The sequence below is a fragment of the Thalassophryne amazonica genome, chromosome 8 (assembly GCF_902500255.1).
Source record: "Thalassophryne amazonica chromosome 8, fThaAma1.1, whole genome shotgun sequence".
NCBI classification, from domain to species: Eukaryota; Metazoa; Chordata; class Actinopteri; order Batrachoidiformes; family Batrachoididae; genus Thalassophryne; species Thalassophryne amazonica.
This window is the reverse complement of record NC_047110.1, coordinates 5956983-5978813: the sequence shown is the minus strand read 5'-3', so window position 1 is coordinate 5978813 and position 21831 is coordinate 5956983. Positions and strand designations below refer to the sequence as shown.

The 21831-nt window shown below is 43.6% G+C and overlaps 1 protein-coding gene across 1 annotated transcript in view; it reads right to left on the bottom strand.

Moving 5' to 3' along the window:
- The window catches only part of adat1 (adenosine deaminase tRNA specific 1), a 122082-nt gene that overhangs the window by 2585 nt on the left and 97666 nt on the right, over positions 1–21831 (bottom strand). The window contains 4 exon segments of the mRNA XM_034175893.1: positions 10997–11083; positions 11170–11269; positions 15528–15673; positions 17843–18467. Of these exon segments, the coding sequence (XP_034031784.1) occupies positions 10997–11083; positions 11170–11269; positions 15528–15673; positions 17843–18467 (958 nt within the window).

Genomic DNA, 21831 nt, shown 5'->3' with positions numbered 1-21831 from the left:
TTTACCACTGTGTTACATCACCTTTCCTTCTAACAACACTCAATAAGCGTTTGGGAACTGAGGACACTAACTGTTGAACACCTGAGCCTTTTGAGGATGATCCTTTTATACCCAATCATGACACTCACCTGTTTCCACTTGGGTGTTCTTTGAGCATTCATCAACGTTCCCAGTGTTTTGTTGCCCCGTCCAAACTTTTTGAACCGTGTTGCAGACATGTTGTATGTGTGTATATGTATATGTATGTATATGTGTGTGTGTAATTATGTATGTTGGTGTGTGTATATATGTATATATGTATGTATGTAGATGAAGACACAGGATTCACTAGATGTTTATGATGATGAGATTTGAGTTTGTGTAGTGTTAAATGTGTTTGTAGCATGGCCCAAGCAGAGGGTCACCCCTTAGAGTCTGGTCTGCTTGAGGTTTCTTCCTCAATACATCAGAGGGAGTTTTTCCTTACCACTGTCACCTGTGTGTTTGCTCTGGGGGTTGGTAATGTGTATATATCTATGTATGTATATAAGGGGTGGGCGTTTATAAGTTTTGGTTCTGCTCAGCCCCTTTTTGGTCACACATGTCACTGTGGAATTGTCTTGTGTATCAGTTTTTGTTATTGTCGAGTTTGTGTGCCAAAATAAATAAATTCAATTCAAAATAAATAAATTCAATTCATTCAACATCCATTTCAAAATGCGCAAATATTTGCACAAAACCAAAAAAGTCTATCAGTTTGAACATTAAATATCTTGTCTTTGTGGTGTATTCAATTGAATATAGGTTGAAGAGGATTTGCAAATCGTATCCTGTTTTTATTTACATTTTACACAACGTCCCAACTTCATTGGAATTGGGGTTGTACTTTAAGACTCAATAAAATGTTGTTGACATAGAAAACCTGCAAAGTCTGCTTTTTGTACACAGAAAATTCACAAGAAGTATTGATAAGGGAATCAATAAGGAAATGGATCAATAATGGCATCGATATTGATAAAATCTTATCAATGTCCATCCCTAGTCATAAGTCAGAAAATTCGAACTCTGAACCAAAAAGTGAAATGGATGAAGGGCTGGTGTGGTGTGCTGCCCACTGAGCAGTGCACCATAACTTAACTTTCTTGCAAGCTCCGCATCATCAGGTGCTTGTGTGTGAGAAGCTTGCAAGACAGTTATTTCACGAATATCAGCAAAGATGGCGGTGCGCATAGACACAGCGGCCCAGAGTTCCCATTATTGTCGTAGTTTTTGCATTTTTTTGGTGGTGCTGTGCATTATTTCGGACAGTTTTGGGACAATTCGGTACAGCAGAAGCGATCTTCTACGGTTAGATAACGGAGAACATCAACTGTCAGACGAGTTTTTAATCCTTCCAGAGATTATTAGACCGCCTTCCGGGATATTTGCAGCAGAAGGCCGTAGGAGGAAACGCTGTGAGCGGCGGCAGAAGAGAGGTAAGTGGGTGGGTGCGTGTGGGCCAGGCTATAGGCTAGCCCATTCAACCGCTTCCGACCATCTTTCTCTCTAATGTGCAGTCTATCCGGAATAAATTGGATGAGGTTCGGCTGCAAATGACTATGTGGAGGGTTATTAAGAACTGTTGCTGCATGATTTTTTTCTGAGACCTGGCTGGAGAGTTCTATTCCGGACACGGCTATTGAGTTAGTTGGTCGTACCGCCTACCGAGCCGACAAGCCTGCGGACTCTGGTAAAAAGATCGGCGGAGGACTATGCATTTATATCAACAACTCATGGTGCACTAATGGTACGGTATCGGATAAGCTGTGTAGCCCAGATGCAGAACTGTTGCTGTTAAAGTGTCGTCCATTCTATCTCCCGCGTCAGTTTACTGCTGTTTACATCTGTGCTGTTTATGTTCCACCGGACACTAAAGTTAAGCTAGCACTACCACAAGTGAGCAGTAGTATTAATAACAGTCTAGTAGCACATCCGGATTGTGTTTTTATCACAGCTGGGGATTTTAACCACGCAGACTTGAAATCAGTTCTTCACAAATTCCACTGAAATGTGAAGTGTACTACTAAAGGAGACAGAATTTTGGATCAGGTGTATACCAATGTAGCAGATGCATATAGAGCCCAGGTTTTCCTCACCTGGGTTTTTCAGACCATCTTTCTCTCCTGCTACACTCACGGTACACACCAAGGATCAAGAGTATGGGGACTACAGTTAGAAATGTGAGAATATGGCCAGAGGATGCAATTCCTATGCTCCAAGATTGTTTCCAATGCACAGAGTGGGATGTATTCAGGGAACAGGGTACCGACAATTGTGGTGCACTGGATAAGTACACCTCCACTGTACTGGATTATATCTGCTTCTGTGTGGATCATGTCACATTCTGGAGACAACACCGGGTATTTCCTAACACACCACCTTGGATGACATGCGGAGTACAACATCTTATTCAAGAAAGGAATATGGCCTTCAATTCTGGGGATCAGGAGGCATATAGGGCTGCCAGGGCTGAGCTGAGGAGAGGTATTAAGGCTGCCAAACGACAATACAAGAGGCGCGTTGAAGCCAGATTTGATACCACTACTGATCCAAGACAGATTTGGGAGGGCATCAAGGCCATCACGAACTATAAGAGGGAACCATCATTACCCTCTGCTGACTGTTCCACCTTGGCGGAGGATTTAAGCCTCTTTTATGCCCGTTTTGATAGGGATAACAATGACCCTGCCCTGCCCCCTCTCCCCATTATATATCTTACTCCTGTCCTGAGCACACATGAGGTGAGACATATCTTCCAAGGCATTAACATCAGGAAAGCAGCCGGACCAGACGGAGTGCTGGGCCGGGTACTTAAAGACTGTGCTACAGAGTTGGCAGACGTTTTCACCTCTATTTACAACATCTCGCTGTCCTGCACTCTGGTCCCGGGTTGCTTCAAGACAGCTATAATTGTTCCCCTTGCAAAGCAGTCTAATGTCACATGTCTCAATGATTACAGACCTGTGGCACTTACATCCATTCCTGCCAAATGTCTGGAGAGACTGGTTATCAAATACATTAAAGCTGCAATATCACTGTTAATGGATCCATACCAATTTGCTTACAGAGAGAAAAGCTCAACTGAGGATGCCATTGCTATGGTTCTGTACACGTTATTGGAGCACCTGGGGCATAGGAACAGCTATGCACGGCTCCTCTTTGTGGACTACAGTTCGGCCTTTAATACTATCCGGCCGTTTAAACTGCGGTCCAAACTCCATCAGCTGGGTCTCAATTCCATCCTGCGCAATTGGATTGTGGACTTTTAACTAATCGCACACAGAGTGTTAGAGTGGGGAAAAACATCTCCTCTACCCTTGTTATTAACACCAGGGTCCCTCAAGGATGTGTTTTGAGTCCCCTGCTCTATACTCTGTTTACCCATGACTGCTGTGTCAACTCCCCATTCAATCTCATTGTCAAATTTGCCGAAGACACCACAGTGCTCAGACTTATCACCAATGACAATGAGACACACTACAGGTCTGAGGTGCAACATTTGGTGTCTTGGTGCCAGGACAACAATTTAGCGCTAAACACCAAAAAGACTAAAGAAAGAGTTGTGGATTTTCATAAGACGGGGCATAATGACCATCAACCTCTCTTCATTGGCACTGATGCAGTGGAGAGGGTTAGCAGTTTTAAGTTCTTGGGTTTGACAGTGACGGAGGACCTGTCCTGGGGCATTCACACTGCCTCAGTTGTGGGAAAGGCCCAACAACGCCTCTATTATCTGAGGAAGCTGAGGAGTGCCCGTATCCCTAGATGCCTGATGGTGAACTTTTATAACTGTGCCATCAGTAGTGTGCTGACATATGGGTTGTTAGTGTGGTTCTCCAGCTGCACTAAGGCTGGTCAGCAGGCACTTCAGCGGGTGGTGAAAATAGCGGGGAGAATCATTGGGACGACTCTCCCAGAGATTAACACTATCTATCCCACTCGCTGTCTTAATAGAGTGCGTAATATCCTGCGAGATCAGCACCATCCTGCTTATCACTTTTTCCATCTGTTGCCTTCAGGGACAAGGTATAGGGCTGTAAAGGCCAGAACATCTAGACTGGCCAATAGCCTGTATCCTCAAGCTGTCAGATTATTGAACACTGCCCTCCTCCCCTCTCTGCCTCCTTCCCACGGACTATAACTATATCAATTGCATTGGGTTCATAATCAATTGTAGTAGCATTGAACTGGTTTTGCATTGTTGCACATTGTTATTATTAATTATTTATTTGGAAATTGCCCTCTTCCCCCTATGTCCCTCCTTCCGTGGATTATAGCCATCAATTAATAGTATTGAACTGGTTTCTGCATTGCTGCACAGTGTCACTGTTTTTATATTTATTTATTTGGTCTGTTCTTACTCTTTAATGCATTTTATCAATATCTTGTTTTTATCATCTGGCCCAGGTCAGCCAGATCAGTCCAGCTGCTCAATAACTGTCTGGTCTCTGTCAATCTGCCTATCTGACATTGTTTTTTTTGTTTTTTAAATAATGTTTTTTGTGCGTGTGTTGTGCTTCAGATGATATGGACGGCCTTCAAGTTGAGGTGAGCGGTCTGCTGAAAGAGTTGCACTGTCCTTATGAAGATGTCGTTTCTGGGGTTCTCAAAGGCGGCATGAGGAATGCGAAAGATCATCTAAAGTGTGTTTGTACGTATCTGTTTGGCACCAACATTCTGTGAAGTTGAAGTTGACTTGACTGGTGGTTGGCTCTCACTGCGGTATTGTATCACTTCCTGTTCCGGAGCACAGCGGTGTTTTTCTGTATCTGTTAGCTGTTTAATCTGCGCAGTTAGATTGATCTAGTTATCTAGATTACGATTTGTTTCCCAGTGTAATCTTTACGTGCCTTAACTAAAGCACTCATTCTGCTGAATCACCTCTAAATTATTTACACATTATTCACTTTGCGTGTTTTTAGGAATCCGCTAGCTTAGCGTAGCTACTAGCTCTTAGCCGATTTAGCATGGCGGCTTCTCCTGTCTCTCCCGCACTTTTCTGCTCTGGGTGTGAAATGTTTAGTTATTCCTCGGCCTCCTTTAGCAGTAATGGTACTTGTAATAAGTGTAGCTTATTCGTAGCTTTGGAGGCCAGGCTGGGCGAATTGGAGACTCGGCTCCGCACCGTGGAAAATTCTACAGCTAGCCAGGCCCCTGTAGTCGGTGCGGACCAAGGTAGCTTAGCCGCCGTTAGTTCCCCCCTGGCAGATCCCGAGCAGCCGGGAAAGCAGGCTGACTGGGTGACTGTGAGGAGGAAGCGTAGCCCTAAACAGAAGCCCCGTGTACACCGCCAACCCGTTCACATTTCTAACCGTTTTTCCCCACTCGACGACACACCCGCCGAGGATCAAACTCTGGTTATTGGCGACTCTGTTTTGAGAAATGTGAAGTTAGCGACACCAGCAACCATAGTCAATTGTCTTCCGGGGGCCAGAGCAGGCGACATTGAAGGAAATTTGAAACTGCTGGTTAAGGCTAAGCGTAAATTTGGTAAGATGGTAATTCACGTCGGCAGTAATGACACCCGGTTACGCCAATCGGAGGTCACTAAAATTAACATTAAATCGGTGTGTAACTTTGCAAAAACAATGTCGGACTCTGTAGTTTTCTCTGGGGCCCTCCCCAATCAGACCGGGAGTGACATGTTTAGCCGCATGTTCTCCTTGAATTGCTGGCTGTCTGAGTGGTGTCCAAAAAATGAGGTGGGCTTCATTGATAATTGGCAAAGCTTCTGGGGAAAACCTGGTCTTGTTAGGAGAGACGGCATCCATCCCACTTTGGATGGAGCAGCTCTCATTTCTAGAAATCTGGCTAATTTCCTTAAATCCTCCAAACCGTGACTATCCAGGGTTGGGACCAGGAAGCAGAGTTGTAGTCTTACACACCTCTCTGCAGCTTCTCTCCCCCTGCCATCCCCTCATTACCCCATCCCCGTAGAGACGGTGCCTGCTCCCAGACTACCAATAACCAGCAAAAATCTATTTAAGCATAAAAATTCAAAAAGAAAAAATAATATAGCACCTTCTACTGCACCACAGACTAAAACAGTTAAATGTGGTCTATTAAACATTAGGTCTCTCTCTTCTAAGTCCCTGTTGGTAAATGATATAATAATTGATCAACATATTGATTTATTCTGCCTAACAGAAACCTGGTTACAGCAGGATGAATATGTTAGTTTAAATGAGTCAACACCCCCGAGTCACACTAACTGTCAGAATGCTCGTAGCACGGGCCGGGGCGGTGGATTAGCAGCAATCTTCCATTCCAGCTTATTAATTAATCAAAAACCCAGACAGAGCTTTAATTCATTTGAAAGCTTGTCTCTTAGTCTTGTCCATCCAAATTGGAAGTCCCAAAAACCAGTTTTATTTGTTATTATCTATCGTCCACCTAGTCGTTACTGTGAGTTTCTCTGTGAATTTTCAGACCTTTTGTCTGACTTAGTGCTTAGCTCAGATAAGATAATTATAGTGGGCGATTTTAACATCCACACAGATGCTGAGAATGACAGCCTCAACACTGCATTTAATCTATTATTAGACTCTATTGGCTTTGCTCAAAAAGTAAATGAGTCCACCCACCACTTTAATCATATCTTAGATCTTGTTCTGACTTATGGTATGGAAATAGAAGACTTAACAGTATTCCCTGAAAACTCCCTTCTGTCTGATCATTTCTTAATAACATTTACATTTACTCTGATGGACTACCCAGCAGTAGGGAATAAGTTTCATTACACTAGAAGTCTTTCAGAAAGCGCTGTAACTAGGTTTAAGGATATGATTCCTTCTTTATGTTCTCTAATGCCATATAACAACACAGTGCAGAGTAGCTACCTAAACTCTGTAAGGGAGATAGAGTATCTCGTCAATAGTTTTACATCCTCATTGAAGACAACTTTGGATGCTGTAGCTCCTCTGAAAAAGAGAGCTTTAAATCAGAAGTGTCTGACTCCATGGTATAACTCTCAAACTCGTAGCTTAAAGCAGATAACCCGTAAGTTGGAGAGGAAATGGCGTCTCACTAATTTAGAAGATCTTCACTTAGCCTGGAAAAAGAGTCTGTTGCTCTATAAAAAAGCCCTCCGTAAAGCTAGGACATCTTTCTACTCATCACTAATTGAAGAAAATAAGAACAACCCCAGGTTTCTTTTCAGCACTGTAGCCAGGCTGACAAAGAGTCAGAGCTCTATTGAGCTGAGTATTCCATTATCTTTAACTAGTAATGAGTTCATGACTTTCTTTGCTAACAAAATTTTAACTATTAGAGAAAAAATTACTCATAACCATCCCAAAGACGTATCGTTATCTTTGGCTGCTTTCAGTGATGCCGGTATTTGGTTAGACTCTTTCTCTCCAATTGTTCTGTCTGAGTTATTTTCATTAGTTACTTCATCCAAACCATCAACATGTTTATTAGACCCCATTCCTACCAGGCTGCTCAAGGAAGCCCTACCATTATTTAATGCTTCGATCTTAAATATGATCAATCTATCTTTGTTAGTTGGCTATGTACCACAGGCTTTTAAGGTGGCAGTAATTAAACCATTACTTAAAAAGCCATCACTTGACCCAGCTATCTTAGCTAATTATAGGCCAATCTCCAACCTTCCTTTTCTCTCAAAAATTCTTGAAAGGGTAGTTGTAAAACAGCTAACTGATCATCTGCAGAGGAATGGTCTATTTGAAGAGTTTCAGTCAGGTTTTAGAATTCATCATAGTACAGAAACAGCATTAGTGAAGGTTACAAATGATCTTCTTATGGCCTCGGACAGTGGACTCATCTCTGTGCTTGTTCTGTTAGACCTCAGTGCTGCTTTTGATACTGTTGACCATAAAATTTTATTACAGAGATTAGAGCATGCCATAGGTATTAAAGGCACTGCGCTGCGGTGGTTTGAATCATATTTGTCTAATAGATTACAATTTGTTCATGTAAATGGGGAATCTTCTTCACAGACTAAAGTTAATTATGGAGTTCCACAAGGTTCTGTGCTAGGACCAATTTTATTCACTTTATATATGCTTCCCTTAGGCAGTATTATTAGACAGTATTGCTTAAATTTTCATTGTTACGCAGATGATACCCAGCTTTATCTATCCATGAAGCCAGAGGACACACACCAATTAGCTAAACTGCAGGATTGTCTTACAGACATAAAGACATGGATGACCTCTAATTTCCTGCTTTTAAACTCAGATAAAACTGAAGTTATTGTTCTTGGCCCCACAAATCTTAGAAACATGGTGTCTAACCAGATCCTTACTCTGGATGGCATTACCCTGACCTCTAGTAATACTGTGAGAAATCTTGGAGTCATTTTTGATCAGGATATGTCATTCAAAGCGCATATTAAACAAATATGTAGGACTGCTTTTTTGCATTTACGCAATATCTCTAAAATCAGAAAGGTCTTGTCTCGGAGTGATGCTGAAAAACTAATTCATGCATTTATTTCCTCTAGGCTGGACTATTGTAATTCATTATTATCAGGTTGTCCTAAAAGTTCCCTAAAAAGCCTTCAGTTAATTCAAAATGCTGCAGCTAGAGTGCTGACGGGGACTAGAAGGAGAGAGCATATCTCACCCATATTGGCCTCTCTTCATTGGCTTCCTGTTAATTCTAGAATAGAATTTAAAATTCTTCTTCTTACTTATAAGGTTTTGAATAATCAGGTCCCATCTTATCTTAGGGACCTCGTAGTACCATATCACCCCAATAGAGCACTTCGCTCTCAGACTGCAGGCTTACTTGTAGTTCCTAGGGTTTGTAAGAGTAGAATGGGAGGCAGAGCCTTCAGCTTTCAGGCTCCTCTCCTGTGGAACCAGCTCCCAATTCAGATCAGGGAGACAGACACCCTCTCTACTTTTAAGATTAGGCTTAAAACTTTCCTTTTTGCTAAAGCTTATAGTTAGGGCTGGATCAGGTGACCCTGAACCATCCCTTAGTTATGCTGCTATAGACGTAGACTGCTGGGGGGTTCCCATGATGCACTGTTTCTTTCTCTTTTTGCTCTGTATGCACCACTCTGCATTTAATCATTAGTGATCGATCTCTGCTCCCCTCCACAGCATGTCTTTTTCCTGGTTCTCTCCCTCAGCCCCAACCAGTCCCAGCAGAAGACTGCCCCTCCCTGAGCCTGGTTCTGCTGGAGGTTTCTTCCTGTTAAAAGGGAGTTTTTCCTTCCCACTGTAGCCAAGTGCTTGCTCACAGGGGGTCGTTTTGACCGTTGGGGTTTTACATCATTATTGTATGGCCTTGCCTTACAATATAAAGCGCCTTGGGGCAACTGTTTGTTGTGATTTGGCGCTATATAAAAAAAAAATTGATTGATTGATTGATATTGCTGTCAAATGTCACTGTACAGATGTTATAAATGTTACATGGGGTATTTAGGGGTTATTTATTGCACTGGTTGCTCTTTTTAACTACGCATGTGGATGCTCCAGATGTAATTTCGTTGTTCTTTGTGGCAATGACAATAAATGCTTGAATCTTGCATCATCATGTAACAGCTTGTGGTACGAGTTGTCATGCAACTGCTCGCGCCATCTGACAATCGGTGGTGCCACCAGTGGTGTGACCTCATCATCACCAATGCCACTGGCGATGACTTCTCGACTTGTGGCAAGTGTGGTCATACTATCAATCTAAGTGCGCGGGTATGCTTTGGAGCAACCTGAATTTTGGGGGGTTGTGTTCAGTACCACAAATAGTGATCAGCATATTTCATTTAAAAGTACTCAGAATGGACGTGCCATTTCCACATCATAAATCAGTCATGCCATCACATACTCTTGGGAGTTGACATGACCATAGCTTAAGGCCCTGTCACACCATGACGATTTAGCTAACGTATGCCGACCATGTTAAAAAAGCTGGTGTATCTCTAATAAATTATTGGTAAGTTTCGTATAAGTTAAGAGCATGCTGAAGCACGCTGGGCATGCACAATATTTTCAACATATGCCAGCATATGGCTGATACGTCCCGCATACGCGGACCATAAGTTGTAGGTAAGTTATGCAATTGTTGACACATTTCTTGTAATTTACTCATAAGTCGAAATATGTCCATTAATGCTGTCCACTGACTGGCTGAAAGCTGCAGTCCTCATGCAAACAGCCTGTTTCATTCACACACGGAGTAAAAATAGTCTTACCTGTTCGTTTCAGTCAGATTCATCATCACAGTCTGACAAAAACGTATCCACATAAGCCTCCTGATTTTGGAAAATGATGGCTGAAAATACTTTAATTTCTTGTTGTGGCTGGAGTCCCTCAGTGGTTTTTCTGCACCAGGTGTGTTTCTCAGAGGATGTTGGTGTCGTGGTCGGAGGAACTGATCAGGTTGGACCGGTGCTTTGATCGGTAACCCCATTTGATCGGTTCCCCCTGTCTGATCAGTCAGATGGGGGTAAACCAACCAGACAGCGGCCAGCATTTTGATTGGTCCCCCAGTCTGCCGTGAATGAAGTGCTGTGACTCTTTAAACTTTTAAAACGCCGGTCGCGATCAGACCATGAATGGTGCTTTGATTGGTTGCCCCTGTCTGATCATTCAGAGCTGTTTGAATGCCCCCGTCTGATCAGTCAGATGGGGAGCAGATCAAAGTTGCGGTCTGATCGCGACTGGCGCTTTAAAAGTTTAAAGAGTCACAGCATTTTATTCATTCACAGCTACGTTTATCACAGCAATCAGTTGAATCATCACCATTCTGGTTACGATGAAAATGATCCACCAAGACAAAAATATAATAAAATAATGTTAAATTACTCTGTTTCTGATTCGCACCACACCGTGCAGTACCGACCCGAACCACTCGGTGGAAACGGGGCTGTCGGTATGCACTGGCTAATCGTCAAGGTGCGACAGGGCCTTTAAAGCTGGGCTTTCACTGTGCAAGTTCTCCTTAAATGCTTTCAAATAGGAACATTTGTCATTGTGTCAATGTGAAGTGGGTGTTGTTTTGTAACCTGAGAGAGTCCGGAAGCATTGACGAGTCAGTGGCTTCCACCACAGACAGGAAGGAGTGGAAGAGCTCTACCTTACACAGACGTGACCTGCAGACAAACACACACGTCATCACAGGGGCGGGGAAAGGATGTGCAGCTCACGCTGGTTTGTGCTCTTTCTGTTACAGGTCTACCTGGCCTTAGCTGTTCCCACAAGCTTTTTGGTGACTCCATGTCTGTAGCCGTTAGCAGTCACATCCAGAGGCTGATCGGTCACATGACACCAGCTGACAGCTGAAACACACAATCAATCAATCGTAGTGCCTTCGTGGCCATTTGTCACCTGTGGTAGGTGGACGTTTATATTTGTGCATGTCAGGGGGCAAATGAAGCGACCACAAGCCCCAAGGGTCCGTGTCTGCGTGGGCCCCTAAAATAGTGGAAAGGACACTTGAATAAATTTCCATGTGTATGAAAATATTCATTTTCATGAAACACAGGCGATTGTGGATGATGTGGTTCTGTTGGCTTCATCAGGCGGTGATCTCTGACGCTCACTGAGCAGGTTTGAGGCAGAGTGTGAAGTGCCTGGGATGAGAATCAGCAGCTTCAAATCTGAGAGCGTGGTCCTCTGTTGGGAAACGGTGGATTGTCCCGTCTGGGTCAGGGGAGAGTTACTGCCACAAGTGGAAGAGTTGAAGTATCTCAGGGTCCTGTTCAGGAGTGGGGGTAAATTGGAGCGTGAGCTCAACAGACGGATTGGTGTGGCGTCTGATGGTTTACGGATGGCAGTACTGGACTGTCATGGTGAGGGAGGACCTGAGCCAGACGCCAAGATGCTCAATTTACCAGTTAGTTTATGCTCCTATACTCCTCACCTATGGTCATGAACTTTGGGTAATGACTGAAAGAATAAGATCGCGGATACAAGCAGTAGGAATGAGATTCCTACGTTGGGTATCTGGACTTACACTTCTGGACAGGATGAGAAGATCGATTATCCAGGAGGGACTCGGGGTAGAGCTATTACTTCACATTGACAGGAGCCAGCTGAGGTGGCTGAGGATGCCCACTGGTCATCTCCTCAGGGAGGACTTCCAGGAATTATCCAACTATGAGGAGGCCCTGGGGAAGACCCAGGACACACTGAAGGGATTATATTTCCTAGATGGCTTGGGAATGCCTCAGGATCCCTCAGGAAGTTACAGGACTTGGCCGAGGACAGGGAAGTGTCGGATGAGCTGCCACTGTGACCTGGACCTGGATAAGCATCAGAAAATGAACAAATGGAAAAGACTAGAGACATGCACTGAAACAAAATAACATGAATGTCTGAATTAAAAGAACAGTGCACATAAACTAAAACCACAAACATCGAACTAACAGGACAGTGGACGAGGACGAGGACTGGGTCGAGACCTCGGCAAACATATTTTAATAAGATACAAAACCATTAAAGCAGCAAGAGCAGAAAATAAAAAGGTTTCAAGATTAGCAATGATGTACTCACACCCAGCGACCTGAACCACGCCGGAGCACGTTTGAGTCCACACACCAAACCCATGCAGGTGGGGCGGGTTCATGACCCCTACAGGATCCAAACAGACATGTCTTGTTTGACCTGCTTTGTTTTGTCAGATGTTTTTCTCCATGCAAATCCTTTGCTTTTTTTTATAATTAATATGCATATGTCACGGACATGAATAAGTGAAGCTCGTCAGCATCTCACCATGTCATTTATTTGTCATTTAGCTCCCAATTCAGATCAGGGAGACAGACACCCTCTCTACTTTTAAGATTAGGCTTAAAACTTTCCTTTTTGCTAAAGCTTATAGTTAGGGCTGGATCAGGTGACCCTGAACCATCCCTTAGTTATGCTGCTATAGACGTAGACTGCTGGGGGGTTCCCATGATGCACTGTTTCTTTCTCTTTTTGCTCTGTATGCACCACTCTGCATTTAATCATTAGTGATCGATCTCTGCTCCCCTCCACAGCATGTCTTTTTCCTGGTTCTCTCCCTCAGCCCCAACCAGTCCCAGCAGAAGACTGCCCCTCCCTGAGCCTGGTTCTGCTGGAGGTTTCTTCCTGTTAAAAGGGAGTTTTTCCTTCCCACTGTAGCCAAGTGCTTGCTCACAGGGGGTCGTTTTGACCGTTGGGGTTTTACATAATTATTGTATGGCCTTGCCTTACAATATAAAGCGCCTTGGGGCAACTGTTTGTTGTGATTTGGCGCTATATAAAAAAATTGATTGATTGATTTAGGTCCTTCAGACTTTTTTCAGTAAAACTGTTCTTGGGAGCATGAGCATGACTAAAACCTTTTAGCCACCCAGACCCCCCGCCTTTTTAAGCATTTTCTTTATTTCACCTTTCAGCTTCTGGAGGGGCTCTGCCCCCCCCCCCCCCCCCCCCCATACTCTGCCTTTCTACGCATTTTACTTTGTTTGCTTTTCAGCTGCCCCCCCTAATTACAGCCCTCTTAACCCCCCGCCACTTTAAGGATTTTTTTTTAATGTAGAGGTAAATTAATATTCAGAGTTTTCAGCTCGTTGACAGTAGGGCTGTACAATATGGACAAATTATCGAATCTCAATATTGTCACATAAATAAATACATACTGTCCATATTCCTGAGCCGCTTAGGTGGGTAGGGAGAGTTCCCATGGGATAAAAAAGCTTTTCAAACTACCATCCCTGGTTCTCAACACCAGGCACTTAAGTGGCTCTACTCTCTCTTTTTTAAAGATATTTCTGTGTACCTTAGTAAACACAAGTAGAGTTCCACCTTAGATTTGGAATGTGTAATAGAAGATATACCTTACTGAATTGTCATTTCAATATGATAAACAATATGACTATGATTTGACTCAAAGTACAGCAACAGTGAAAATTAAACATTCTTAAACAAAACAAAAAAAATACACCAACAAAAAATACAAAAAAATAATGCCACACTCATTTTACACTCATCATAAGGTTAGGATACTGTGCCCTACAAAAGTATTGGAACACTTGGAATTTCACACATTTTAATTTGTTTTTGCCATTTCAAATACAAGAAAAACAAAAAAATAAAAAATAATTTATAAAATTATCTTCCTCAAACTCAAACTGAAAGCAAATCTCTAAAACTTGATAAAACCTGTAAATAATAATCTGTTTTATTGCCAGTTTTCTTCAGACAAGTGATAAGAATGATAAATGATGAGAATGGTGACAAAGGTCAGTTTCAGTTTGTACAGGGGTCAAAAGTTAAAGTTGCTCCATTAATTTTGCACCAGCTGTATTTGTGCTGAATTTGATGCTTGTGTCACCATTTGAAGGATTGTTTCAGTTATCTGCTGCACTAATAAGCCACCAGAGAACCAGCTGCTGTCTGTTACCTTAAACATGTTTACTCTCTTAAACAGCTAACAAACAGACATGGCAACCTGAATTAGAGGAGAAATGCTGCTTTTAACAACCTGGACCTCATTTCTGACATAAAATACAGTCGTTTACTCACCAATATAAGTTTGGTGTGATTAGAAGTCCATAGTTCAAATGAAGTGTTCAGTTCAAATCTGAAGCAAACATTTTTCTTCTTCTACTAAGGTGTATTAGAACTTTTTGTGGTACACAGCACAAACTACTGGACAGGAGGAACCTAGCAGTCAATGTGACTTACTGATTTCAAAATGCAGCTCTTTCAACCAGACGTTGATCCAATCAGATTTCAGGGGAATCCAAAGTCCAGTGAAATCCCGGCCTCCACTCTAGCTCCACCCATGCCAGGAAGTGTTCAACATTTCCTGTTTCACTGTGAGTGAGTGAGAATTCTGCACTTCCTGTTTGAGTGTGAGCTTGCCACTGAGCTCCCGCAAGATTTCATGGGATCTTGTCGGTCAATCCAGGAAGTGTTTGACATTTGAACACTTCCTGTTTTACTGTGGATTTGAAAATTGGCACTTCCTGTTTCGGACGCCCTGTACCGTACCCTGTACTGTTCGCGCCGCTGCGCAACGCTTTGCTCATATTATTATTATTATTTTGTGATTTGATTAATGTAAGTCCCTTCAGCTGCTCCCTTGTTTGCACTCGGAGTCGCCACAGCAAATCCAAGGTGGATCTGCATGTTGAATTGGCACAGCTTTTACACCGGATGCCCTTCCTGACGCAACTCCACATTACATGGAGAAATGTGGCAGCGGTGGGATTTGAACCCAGAACCTTCTGCACTGAAAACAAGCACATTAACCACTTGGCCACCACCCCTGCTCAATAATGTAGGAAAATGGAAGTTTTTGACTTCATCTTGCACCCAGTCTGACAGTGAACACAGAACGCTGATCTACACTGCTGCAGAATGTCGTGGTTGAATACGATTTGCAGTAAAGCTATAGTAAAGCTGAAGGGAAAGCTGTAATATTACAGAGGAAAATCCCCACCCTGGCCCCGAAGCATCTCCACGTGCACTATTCCCAATCACAAAACGACATTATGCGGTTGTAAATAAAAGCAGAAGATCATCAGGTGTTTTCTGAGTGGGTGGGCCTCAGTGTGAGTCCTTTACCTGCTCCACAGGCGGAGATGCGGCCCCATCCGGACTCGTGACGGAGCTCAGTCTGCGTCTGGCTGAAGGGGAACTCCAGGCTGGACTGGAGCAGCACCGGTGAGCTCAGCAAGAAGCCAGCAGGAAGCTCTGAGACGTGGGAACACCTACAAAGCACAGGAGGACCTAAACCACTGTGACAGCATCACCAGCCCTTTCTGCCAAAATCATCTTTCTCATAAACTCGCACATAACAGCATTAAATCTCTTCTGTTTTTTACTGCAGGATGAAGGGCTTTTTATTAGTTATTACAGTCATGGATCGTATTCCAACACGCAGCCTCATCCCTGCCCATAGTTCCACTCTAATCTCACCATAACACAAATGCTACAATATATGCAATATATATTCATCAAATGTATGTTTTCCACAATCTTCATTCACTGTTGCACAATTTGAGCATGTCGCACCATCACTTCACTACAACTGCATGTGATGAATAAATAACAATAACTGTTTCAGTAGGTTTCTTTAGTCTTATTATGATTATTACTTCTATTCTGTCATTTGATTTTTAAATGGACCACAATGGAAATAAGTGTTTTCACTTTCTTGGGCATCCATGTATTTTTAATGTATTTACAATTACATTATTTACTTACATTGAACTTACTAAATAACATCTCACACTCTCTCACTCACACACACACACACACACACACACACCTTCAATTTTCAATTTTAATATAAATATCATTTACCGCCCCCTGATGGAATGGTGTGTGAGTCCAGAATGTAATTATTTAACAGCCATTGTTCAGTGTTCCATTTTGGCGGCGCTCATCCCCCATTTGTCCATAGTCGAAGTTACATGCATGCACGCACACATTTTTTTGTCTTTTCTACCACAAGCAGGTACTTTTATTTTTACACACGCACAAACAGAGATGGTGGCAGAAGTCATCAAACACACAACACTTCTCAATTATGGTAACAGCAACATGACACTTAACTAAACCGACTAAACCAATGTAACTACAAAAATACAACAAATCAATAACACTAACAACCCAGTTCAACTAACATCAGCCACAATAACAACATTTAAAACCCCAAAACCCAGAATTCCCATGGTGCATTGCAGCACAACATCTATTGTTCACTGTTGTTAGCTAATATCGCTAATTTCTCCAAAAATATTACTCCTGTCAACTTTTCGTTTTCACAGGGTTCCAAATCTCTCTTTGTGAGGATGACTTGGCCAAGAAAGGTGGCAGCACACATCATATTGGACAGGTTAACATCAAAATGATTGGTGATAAATAAAATATAGTCAACTTGGTCATAGCAAGATTGTACATGGTGTAAAGTTTCAAGCAGATATAGCTTTAGAAAAACAGGCATTGCACAAAACAATTCACATCAGTGATGATCTCAGCTGGGCTTACAACACCTGACAGATCATCAAGAAGTCCCAACAGAGACTGAACTTTCTGAGAAGACTAAAAAAAAAAGGTATGTCAGCCAAAATTCTCAGTAACATCTGCAGGTGTACGATTGAGAGTGTCCTCAGCACTGCCATCACAGTCTTGTACGGTAACTGCACAGTCCAAGACAGGAAGGCTCTCCAGCATGTGATTAAGAACTCACAGTACATCTCTGGGGCAGCCTTCCCCTCACTGCAGGACATTTACCAAAACCAGAGTCCTAAGTAGGACACGCAACCTGATCAGGGACAGTACACACCCCCAACATTCAGTCCTCACACTCCTACCATCAGGCAGACACTACGAGAGTCTGAAGTCGAGGACTACTAGGCTGGGGAACAGCTTCTACCCACAGGCCCTTAGGCTTCTCAGTAACTCTCTGACACACTGACCCCCACCCCCACCCCACCCCCACCCCCACCACCACCACCACCACCTGACTGACTGTTATTTCACTGTCACTCTTATTACTGTCTCATTATTACTATCATCCTCTAAGTATTTATTATTTATGCATCCAGCAGGCACCTTACGACTCCTGCACAGCAGGAATGCTGCTTAAAACAACACAATATGGCACAAAATTGCCAATGCTGCATAAACTGCACATCCTCTAAACTGTGCATCCATCAAATAGTGTATATAATACATTCTTCAGTCTAATAATGTGTATTTTATAATGCATTTTTTTTTAATAATTTGATGAGAATTTCATAGTGTGGAATAACTGCCTGTTTTTACTGTGAACATAACAATAAAAAACTCTTAACTCTTAAAATTGGAGCAGAAATGCTGCTATTATCTTTAGCAGCTGTTAATAACCAGACCTGAAATGTGCTGCTCCTTACCTTGTAATCAATGCCCTTTGCATGACCTCTGAACTGTAGGGGCACTTCCCCACAACCACACAGCTAAAGTAGAGCACCTCCTGGAGGTAATGAGACAGCAGTGCTCCTTGGAAACCCAACACCCCCCAGCGAGCCAGTTTGTCGCTGCAGGAGAGGGACTGAGTTGGTTCTCCTCGGCCAGGCTTCATGCGGAGCATGCCTGTGCTGTGGTAGTCCACCCCAGGTTGCAGAGGGTCAGCTGGCCCCCCGGGGACACATTTGGCCCCTGTTCTGTAAATATCGGAGGCCTGTTTGACAGTATTGTCCATCTGTTTGAAGTCAGGGAGGCCTGGAGGTTGTGTCTGTGGTCCTGCTTGTTCTCCTGAAGTTGTCCGTTTACTGTGTGATGGATCCTCCATTTGACCTTCATCTGAAAAGATGGATTCAGAAGATTTTGTCTCTTGTGTCTCCTGTTCCTCCAAATGGGGCAGCTTTGAGATTTGCCCTTCCAGTGCCTCGTCAGCTTTCCTTTTGAGTTGGTCTCCACCAGTTCCATCAACTTTGCCTTCATAGCTGTTCACAGAACTTACAAGAGGACACGGTTCAGACAGTCTGTCAATCATAGGAATGATGGATGCATCGCCACCTGGAAAAAAAAAAAACAGCAATGCACATGTGATTACTGTGTAATGAGAATAAGCACTGCTTATTCTGCCAACAAGGTGTACAATCCTGGTTATAAACATACAACTACAAGAAAGTGCTAAAAAGTGAAAACTATTAGGCCCTTAAAGTTTTAGGACCTGTTTAAAATTGTGTTCTAACAATTTTTTTTACAGAAAAAAAGCACTTTGTGAACATTGTGTTTCATCCCAAAGCTTTCCCCATATGGCTAATAACTAGCTTATACTGTATGACGTTTAAAAAGTACTCACCCTCAGCAAAGACAAAACATCTGCCCAATATACTGTCACAGATGAGTGTTCTATCTGTACAGATTTTGAGTGACAAATCAGCAGAAATAATTCTGTCTTCTCATTTGCCTGAAAAGGCGCTGCAGTGACGTCACAGCAGCTCTCTGAAAAGCTGATTGATTTTCAACTTAAAAGCGTTCAGAATGAGTGCATAAAAACAAGTCTGGGTGCTGTGTTTTTCCTGGAGGTGGCAGCATTATAGTGGAGCAGATAAGTATGAATTTTGGCCAGAATTGTTCACCTTGGTGATACAAGCATCAGATTTGGCATGAATGTTCATCAGTGTTTGAGAAAAAAGTGCTGGCCACTTGAAAATCCAATGTGGCGGCTAGGTAGGGGTCAATGAAGAATTACACAGGGGTCAAAATTTAAAAATTGCTCCAATCATATTGGAACCAGGAACCAGCCCACTACAGACCAGTTGCCCTGACCTCCCACCTCATGAAGATCATGGAACACCTCATCCTGTCTCACCTCCGCACCATGGTGAGCGACATCCTGGACCCACTGCAGTTCACCTACAGGCCCAACATCGGGGTAGATGACGCTGTCACCTACCTACTGCAGCGAGTGCTCACGCACCTGGAGACCGGCGGGAGCGCTGTGAGAGTCAGGTTCTTTGATTTCTTCAGTGCTTTCAACACCATCAGACCTGCTGCGGGGGAAGCTGGAGGACGCAGGTGTGGATGGACATCTCGCCGCATGGACCATCGACTACCTCACTGACCGCCCACAGTACATGCGGCTGTGCGGCTGTCAGTCTGAGGTGGTAAGGTGCAGCACCGGGGCCCCCCAGGGCACCGTCCTCTCGCGTTTCCTCTTCACCCTCTACACCTCGGACTTCACCTACAACACGGACAGCTGCCACCTCCAGAAGTTCTCTGATGACTCCGCCATTGTGGGTCATGTGTCTGAGGGGAACGAGCTGGAGTACCGGTCGGTCATCACGGACTTTATGGACTGGTGTGAGCGCAACCACTTGTGTCTCAACACCAGTAAGACAAAGGAGATGGTGATCGACTTCAGGAGGAAACCACCACCTCACCCACCGGTGAAGATCCAGGGGGAGGACATAGAGACCGTGGATGGACAGTTTCAAATACCTGGGTGTTCACCTCAACAACAAACTGGACTGGACTCACAACACTGACACCCTGTACAAGAAAGGCCAGAGTCACCAGAGGAGACTGAGATCCTTTAGAGTGAGCAGGCCTCTGCTTAAGACCTTCTACGACTCTGTTGTAGCCTCAGCTCTCCTCTATGCTGTCATCTGTTGGGCCCCGGGCAGCACAGAGCGGGAGAGAAAGAGACTGAACAAGCTGGTCAGGAAGTCCAGCTCTGTCCTGGGCTGTCCTCTGGACTCTCCGGAGGAGGTGGCTGAGAGGAGGGTGTAACCAAGTTCAAATCCATCATGAACAACTCCTCTCACCCTCTGCACCGGACTGTAGTGGAGCTGAGCAGCTCGTTCAGTGACAGACTGAGGCACCCTCTTCTCTATTTTCATCTTAGGTGCATGTCCACTGTGAGAGACATAATCTAAAAAAAAAAAAATCCGGAAATCACAATGTATGATTTTTTAATAATTTATTTGGACACCTGTGAAAATCAATGTTAATATTTGGTACAGTAGCCTTTGTTTGCAATTACAGAGGTCAAACGTTTCCTGTAGTTTTTCACCAGGTTTTCACACACTGCAGCAGGGATTTAGGTAAACTCCTCCATATAGATCTTCTCCAAATCTTTCAGGTTTGGAGTTTCAACTCCCTCCAAAGATTTTCTATTGAGTTCAGGTCTGGAGACTGGCCAGGCCACTCCAGGACCTTGAAATGCTTCTTACGGAGCCCCTCCTTAGTTGCCCTGGCTATGTGTTTGGGGTCACTGTCATGCTGGAAGACCCTGCCATGACCCATCTTCAATGCTCTTACTGAGGGAAGGAGGTTGTTTGCCAAAATCTCACAATACATGACCCCATCCATCCTCCCTTCAATACGGTGCAGTCGTCCTGTCCCCTGTGCAGAAGAGCACCCCCAGAGTATGATGTTTCCACCCCCATGCTTCACGGTTGGGATGTTTTTCTTGGGGTTGTTCTCATCCACTAAACATGGTAAGTGGAGTTGATTCTAAAAAGCTCTATTCTGGTCTCATCTGACCACATGACCTTCTCCCATGCCTCCTCTGGATCATCCAGATGGTCACTGGTGAACTTCAAACGGGCCTGGACATGTGCTGGCTTGAAGCAGGGGGACCTTGCTGCCCTGCAGGATTTTAAACCATGACAGCATCATGTGTTACTAATGTAATCTTGTGACTGTGGTCCAGCTCTCTTCAGGTCATTGACCAGGTCCTCCTGTGTAGTTCTGAGCTTTCTCAGAATCATCCTTACCCCACAAAGTGAGATCTTGCATGGAATCCCAGACCGAGGGAGATTGACAGTCATCTTGTGTTTCTTCCACTTTCTAATAAATAATCATAACAGTTGTTGTCTTCTACCAAGCTGTTTGCCTGTTGTCCTGTAGTCCATCCCAGCCTTGTGCAGGTCTACAGTTTTGTCCCTGGTGTCCTTAGACAGCTCTTTGGTCTTGCTATGGTGGACAGGTTGGAGTGTGATTGATTGAGTGTGTGAACAGGTGTCTGTAATACAAGTAACAAGTTCACACAGGTGCAATTAATACAGGTAAAGAGTGCAGAATAAGAGGGCTTCTTAAAGAAAAATTAACAGGTCTGTGTGAGCCAGAATCGTTGCTGGTTGGTAGGGGGTCAAATACTTATTTGCAGCAGTAACATACAAATAAATTAAAAAAAAATCATACATTGTGATTTCCGGATTTTTTTTAGATTATGTCTCTCACAGTGGACATGCCCCTAAGAGAACCCTCCATGATTTCTAAGTGGGAGAACTTGCAAAACCGCAGGGTGTTCAAATACTTATTTTCCTCACTCTACATGTATTTGTATTGAACCGTACAGTATGCATGCGGCAGTTTGGTGCACAGAGCTGTACCTTGAATACACGGTACTGCACACGGGTAATTGTTT